General features: G+C 36.6%; 1 protein-coding gene across 1 annotated transcript; it reads left to right on the plus strand.

Annotated features, from left to right (window-relative positions):
- The first annotated feature begins 1031 nt into the window (after positions 1–1031).
- LOC142641379 (3-ketoacyl-CoA synthase 20-like) lies at positions 1032–3085 on the plus strand. The gene is made up of 2 exons (XM_075815799.1): positions 1032–1748; positions 2300–3085. The coding sequence occupies exons 1-2, from the start codon at positions 1032–1034 to the stop codon at positions 3083–3085; spliced, it is 1503 nt and encodes a 500-aa protein (XP_075671914.1).
- Positions 3086–7314: the final 4229 nt, after the last annotated feature.

The raw sequence follows: 7314 nt of genomic DNA on the forward strand, positions 1-7314 counted from the left end.
TGATGCAGCTCGTGACAGATGGCTTGAGATCCTCCCCTCTGAATCACCAATGCTACCTAAAGGACAACATCAACCAACCATTTGGTCCCCCCGGAGAAAACAGCTACAAAATTAACTTTGATGGCGCTACATTTGCTGATACAGGTACTGCGGGTTTGGGAATCATTATCAGAAACAGTGAAGGTCTTCCTATGGCCTCATTATCACAGAAAATACTACTCCCAAACACGGTGATTGAAGTCGAGATTCTTGCAGCACGTAGAGCACTTGAGTTTGCCTTGGAATTGAAAATGTTGTACTCGAAGGCGATTCTGAGATTCTGATGAAAGCGTTAAAACAGGGCAGTAGCAATTTGGCACATTATGGGCATCTTATACAGGACATTTTATTTCTTAGTTCGCATTTCTTGTATTTTGATTGTTCTTTTGTACGACGACTAGGAAATAAGGTAGCCCATTTTTAGCGAGGAAAGCAAATTTCCTCACACATATGAATTTGTGGATAGAAGATGTACCACTTGACATTTTCTCTGTACTACTGGCATATTCAAATGGCCCCCCCTTAATAAAGTGATACGATGTCTTCTTTCTCAAAAGAAAAAGAAAAAAAAAAAAAAAAAAAAACAAGAAAAAGAAAAAGAGAGGGCAGGTTCAAGGTATTGTTTGGCGTGGGATGTTTAATTATACTTGAGCAATGTTAATATTGGCTGTTGGCAATAAGCAATCAATAATTTTCACAATAATTGCCGTAATTTATTATAATTGATGCATTATAAAATTAGTGTTATTAGTGAACAAGTTGCGAACAAACTGTGTCACCTCATAAGCAATAAGCCGATGATGGCATATGCATGAGATCATGATCCTGAAAACAAGATCACAATGACGTATTACCTCTATAAATGATTATAAATACCTTCATAGCGTTATACTCCAAATGCATGCGCTCAACACTGCATTACACTAAATCCATCTCTATCTAATTTCTTCCATCTCCAGGCAAGAAAGAACTTCTTGATTTTCTATTCCATAATGGAGGTTGAGAATAAAGAAATTCTAGAAAATGAACCAAGTTCGGTTAAGCTTAAATATGTGAAGCTAGGTTACCACTACTTAGTCTCCAACGCCATGTATCTTGTCCTCGTGCCAGTCACTATAGCTTCCACTAATCTTTCTGTCGAACATTTCATCCATTTGTTCAATTATATTAAGTTCAATCTCCTGTCAGTTACACTATGCACTGCACTTACAGTTTTACTTGCAACCCTTCACTTCATGCGTCGTACTAAACAAGTTTACTTGTTGAATTTCGTATGTTACAAGCCCGAACCAGGTCTAATGTGCAGCCAAGAAGCTTTTATGGAAGCATCTAAGCGTAACAGGAGTTTCTCTGAAGGAAGTTTGGCGTTTCAAAAGAAGATTTTGGAGAAGTCAGGGTATGGACCGAAGACATACGTCTCCAAATCACTCTTAGATGTTCCAATGAACCAAACTTTCGAGGAAGCCCGGAAGGAAGCAGAGATGGTGATGTTTGGAGCAATTGACAAGTTGTTAGCAAAAAGAAGGGTAAATGTTAAGGATATAGGGATTCTTATTGTGAATTGTAGTCTTTTCAATCCAACACCATCCTTATCAGCCATGGTTGTGAATCGCTACAAGCTTAGAGGGAATATTTCGAGCTATAACCTTGGTGGGATGGGCTGCAGTGCTGGACTTATTTCAATAGACCTAGCCAAGTGGTTGTTACAGGTTTGTGTGAATGTTATGAAAAGGTTTGAGATAATTTTTATCGACTATATATATATGATAGAGTAAGATGTTTGAGTATTAACTTTGTTGCCTTTTTATAAGGAAGAGAAGATAAATATAACAAATTAGTTAGTACAAAAAATAAGGATAATCGAACAGTAGTTACCCGTCGGCCAGCTCTAACAAAGTAAATTTTACAAATTAATTTTTAATTTTACTTCTTTACAAAAGAATCTACGATAAATATATCTATAGATGTTAATAAGTATGGAAAACAGAAAAAAAAAAAATTTATTCTTATCTATTAAGTGTTTGTTTAACTTGAAAAAGAAAAACTTGAGTTCTATGATACAAGCTTATATGTTTTTGTACTCTATTAATTATTCTAATCCAACTTTTTAAGCGAAAATTATTTAATGGGCTGTCCTTTAGTTAAAATAATACAAGCTTCCAAAACTAGCCTAATTAATATTAATGCTAGTATAGCATTATAACATCTCTAATATCCTTAAATAACGTAAATCAATTATTTTGTTCTCATTGTGGAACAGGTGCAACCTAACTCCTATGCACTAGTAGTAAGCATGGAAAGCTTGACTCTCAACTGGTATCAAGGTAATAACCGATCAATGCTCCTCTTAAATTGCCTATTCCGTCTAGGAGCAGCTGCAATCCTCTTATCAAACCCATCATCCGATCGCTGTCATTCAAAATACCAACTCATTCATACTCTTCGTACTCACAAAGGTGCAGATGATAAATGTTACGATTGTGTTATTCAAAAGGAAGACATGGACAAACAACTTGGCATTTCACTCTCCAAAGATTTATTGACAGTAGCTGGTGAAACCCTTAAAACCAACATCACAACATTAGGGCCATTAGTCCTTCCCTTATCGGAACAAATCCTATTTTTTGTGAATTTAGTTGGAAGAAAGATATTTAAAATGAAGATAAAACAGTACGTTCCAGATTTTAAGTTGGCTTTCGAGCACTTTTGTATACATGCAGGAGGGAGGGCAGTGTTAGATGAACTAGAGAAGAACCTTGGGCTGAGCGAATGGCATATGGAGCCCTCAAGAATGACCCTTTATAGGTTTGGGAACACTTCTAGTAGTTCCTTATGGTATGAACTAGCTTATTCTGAGGCCAAAGGGAGGATCAAGAAAGGCGATCGGGTGTGGCAGATTGCGTTTGGGTCAGGATTCAAGTGTAACAGTGCTGTGTGGCATGCATTGCAAACCATCAATCCGAAATATGAGAAGAATAATCCTTGGATTGATGAAATTGATAAATTTCCCGTTTATGTTCCCAAAGTGGCAGCCATCGTTTCTTAAGACTTCTTTAAAATAGAAAGAATGAAGAAATAAAAAAGACTTTTTTCTTCTAGGAAGAAGAGCAATCATAAACGTTTGTGCGCGCGCGCGCGCTTTTTTATAAGAGTCTGTGTGTTTTTCTTTTGCTTTGGAATTTGCATGCCCATGATCTATAAAGCATGAATAAATGTCTATGTATTAGCTAAGGCCTTATGTAAAGTGAAATTATAATAATTTTCTTGCTCCTTTTCCGTTCATTCCTCAATATTGCTAGTTGGGAGCTGTCTCCAATTTCTTACTTAGAAACTGTTTGAATTGTTTATGAGATTGAAAAAAATGAAAGTGAAGAGAAGAACTTTTATATATATATATATATATGATAGAGTTTTTACTTTCATATCATTCAAAATTTTGAAAGACGTGATACTAATACATCTTTATATTTTTTTTGTATTTAATTTGAATGATTAAATACCATTTCAAGTAAAGAAGATTATAATATAGAGAACAAGATTATTGAAAGACTACATTTTTAATTTTTGAATCTATTGTGTTACAATCAGTCCATTGGTGATATACATAGAAAGAGTAACCTTAAGCATACCCTAGATATAGTACAAGTTATATATGATGTACAAGTTGTATTTGTACATTTAATCAAGACTAATATTTCCCTAAAATCCACCGAAATAGAACATGTAAAATTTTTTAGTAAAGGTTGAAGGTTCAAGATTATGTTTATTGTGCAAGAATAACTAGCTCGGTCAAGCGAGTTCTTTCTTTTATTTCAAAGAATGAAAAACGGGTAAGGTGGGTGAGCAAGGAGTCTCATTTGAAAACGAGTAAGATTGGCTTTCTCTTAACTCGAATTTTTGTCCAAATTTCCTGTTTTTGAGGTCCCAACTTTGCACATTTGATTGAAGGCCTTCAAGAACTCCGTTTTGTGCGTTCTTGGTACCGTTGAAAAGATTAATCATTCTACTTTCTAAATTTACCAACTTTATATAATTTAAGGTTGTAATTGGAGAGTTATTCAATTGGAAAGTAAGGTGGTTCAAATGAAAAAATTTGCAATTTTTTTTTTGTCATTCTTGTACAAAGTACAAACAAACAATTTGGAAATGATCTTTCAGGTGACGTTTGTTCCAGGCTGTAGATAATTTTGTGAAAGTGCCAAATTTTGGATGAACAATGCATGGTTTGTGACAACCTTTTTTGTAAGGTTGGCCCAAAGCTAGCTCTGGACCCAAAAAATGGGTTTCGCCCAATTCTTCCCACTTTTACATACTTTTTTTTTTTGGTTGCCCACAGTGTATCCTCAAGGCTTTCAACCAGAGACTAATCACTGTTCGTGCCGGGAGAGCCCTGCGAAGGGGTAAAGCACTGGCCCAGGAAATTCGTTTCAAAGTGCAGGTAGCAAGACTCGAACTGGGGAGCACACCCAGTCGAGCCCAGTACAAGCACCCTGAGGCTGAGAGCTCTACCAACTCAGCCAACCCCCTGGGTTCACTTTTACATACTTTGTTCTTGAACTTTCGGACATCAATTTAATTTTAGAAAAAAATGTGACGTAGATTTTATAATAAAACCTTCTTTGTAGCTTTTGGTTTTGGATTTGGCAAGTTATGAGCTTAGGCAAATGCTACAAAATTCAATTTTTACTTAAAAATCCCACTTCAATTAGCCTTTTCAACCGACCCAAGGTAAAAAAAATGACAGACATAAGCCATAATTTAATTTATAGCGAATGACCCAAAATACCATCTATAAATACCTCTCCAATCCCGTTAGCTAAGTGGTTGAACAATCATTATTCTCTCAACTACCACAAAACTTCACACAAACACACCATTTATTGTCTACATCCATCTTTGCCAAAGATTCTTTGGCTTAAGCTTCGGAGAGTTTAAGTCACCCGCCCAGTTTAAGGACCTGAACTTAGGAAGTAGGACTGTTTTCTCTCATAGTTTGTTGTTGCAACCTAGGGGACAATGTCCTCAGCGCTAGAATCTAGTTTAACCGAGCCTTGAACAGTGATTTTTTTTATTTTTAACGTTACTCTGAAATTCACCCAAACACAACTGTTTCACGAAATGAAGGATTTCATTAGCTATGATGCTATTATCCTGAATATGATGCCTCGTATAAATGAAACTTGCCATGGAGTAAATAATTTACAGAGAAAAGTTTTCAGCCTATTAGCCAAAATTTTGGAAATACATTTGTAAATTACATTGCAAAGGATAAATAAGTTTTTTTTTTTTTTTTGCTGAATGCAATGGATGAATAAGTTGGACAGCCTTTTTTGTCTACAAGATAAGAGCAGTCAACATCTTATTACGCTCTTTGGGTATGAAACCAGAATAGAAGATTTATGAAATCGCTTTTATTATGTGTGCATTTAGCATTCGCTTTAAAGGCTAGTTTTTATTTATTTATTATTTAGTTTATTTTTGTTACTATTTATAAATTTTATTACACTTTTGATACTACTATTTATCGATCGCACTACATTATTTTAACTATTTTTTAACTTTATTTACGATACTTATAGTAAAAAGTTTTTATTTTTAACTAAATAAGCTATTATTAAACCACCCTACATATCCATCCATTTTCAGAGTTTTATTTGGTTGGCTTAATTTGGCGGTACACGTACCAATCCCATCAATTTCTCCAACAGTAGCAGAAGTCTCCTGCCCTGTTGATAGGATCAATAAAGATTATATGGTAAAAGCCAAACCAATGAGAACGGATTTGACCATGTCTTTAGATATATTAGGGAAGAGATATTCCAGGTTTGTCTCTATCTAAGCCCTTGCGATACAATGCTCAATGCCAAAAGTCAGTTCCAGGATGTTTTCTTTTGTTATGGTTGGGTACATGGTTTGATTTTGGCCGCCATGCTCTGATTTATTGTGCATATCATCTTCCAAAGAGTTAATTAATTAGTGTTGGGTTAAAATGAATTGATTCCTTACAAATTAATTAATTATCCAAGTTAATTAATTAGATCAAATTACATGTAATAGCGTGGTAGCACAAACAAATTACCAACTAAACTAAATGTAGCGGAAAATAAATTTCACAAGTGATTTGTTTACAAATGAAGAAAACAACCAAGACAATGAACTAGGGCACTTTAATTCTCTTTGCATCAACTTGTGATGGCCTTTAAAATCACTCCCTCTTTTTGTTACAAATGACAAAGGGTAAGTCACTAAAAGGTCGTCATCTCGTCATCATAGGAAGAACTAGCATCATCCTCATCATCTACAGAAGTAGAGGCCGCGGGACACTCTAAAGAGGGTGAAGGAGCAAAGCCAGCCATGCGAGCCTGTCTGCGGGCAATGCGACCGACTCGAGTATTCATCTAACACATCTCATCTGTGAGATAGTCAAGATGACCACCAAAGTCAGTCTCTATCTGTTGAAGTTGTGCCATCATGGCCTCAAAGGTCATACCACCAGGTGTAGAGGTAGAAGGAGCGGAGGAAGAGGGTGGAACCGTAGAAGCTACAAGATCATTCGTCTCCACTCGTGGCCGCTTTGGTCGAAGCTGGGCCTTGCTCTGCCAGATTGAACTAGTGTTGATGGCACCCATGACGATGAAGAAAGGAGAGATAGGAATGGGAATGTGAAAGTGTGTGAGGATACGCGTGATAGCCGAAGGAAAAATGAGCTTATCACGGGTAGTAGTGTCTTGATACACATCCAGAATAGATGTGAGGAAGTGAGAGGGAAAGTTGATGGTAAGATCCTCCATCAAAGAAAGAAGAAAATGAGCACGAGGCTCAGTGATGGAGTTATAGTGAGACAATGGTGTGAGTGTGAATGTCATCACCATGTTAAGGAATCTCGGGCCTTTAGCAAAACTCGAGCATGGAGTGTTTAGCTTACTACCCTATATGGAAGGAGTCTCACAAAAGTGAGAGATAAGCTCTCTGGACACAGCCCATAGACGATCACAACCACGGTATTCAGGATGCGCTACCCTAGGGACTTGTAGTACCTCGGATATAAGATTAGGAGTAACTACGATATGTGTACGCTGGAATTTGGTGACAAACTGAGGCACAGAGGTAACGATGCCGTGTATGTTGGAGTAAAATCCTTGAATAAACAAGATGGGACAACGTGAGGGTTTCTCACAGAGAGATTCCCATCCCCGAGTCCGAATGACATCTGGTAGCGAAGTGTCGGCAAAATCCGACAGAATAACTTGGTGTTCCAGATGAACGCCATGTTTT

This window comes from Castanea sativa, chromosome 6 (genome assembly GCF_040712315.1).
Source record: "Castanea sativa cultivar Marrone di Chiusa Pesio chromosome 6, ASM4071231v1".
In the NCBI taxonomy this organism is placed as follows: Eukaryota; Viridiplantae; Streptophyta; class Magnoliopsida; order Fagales; family Fagaceae; genus Castanea; species Castanea sativa.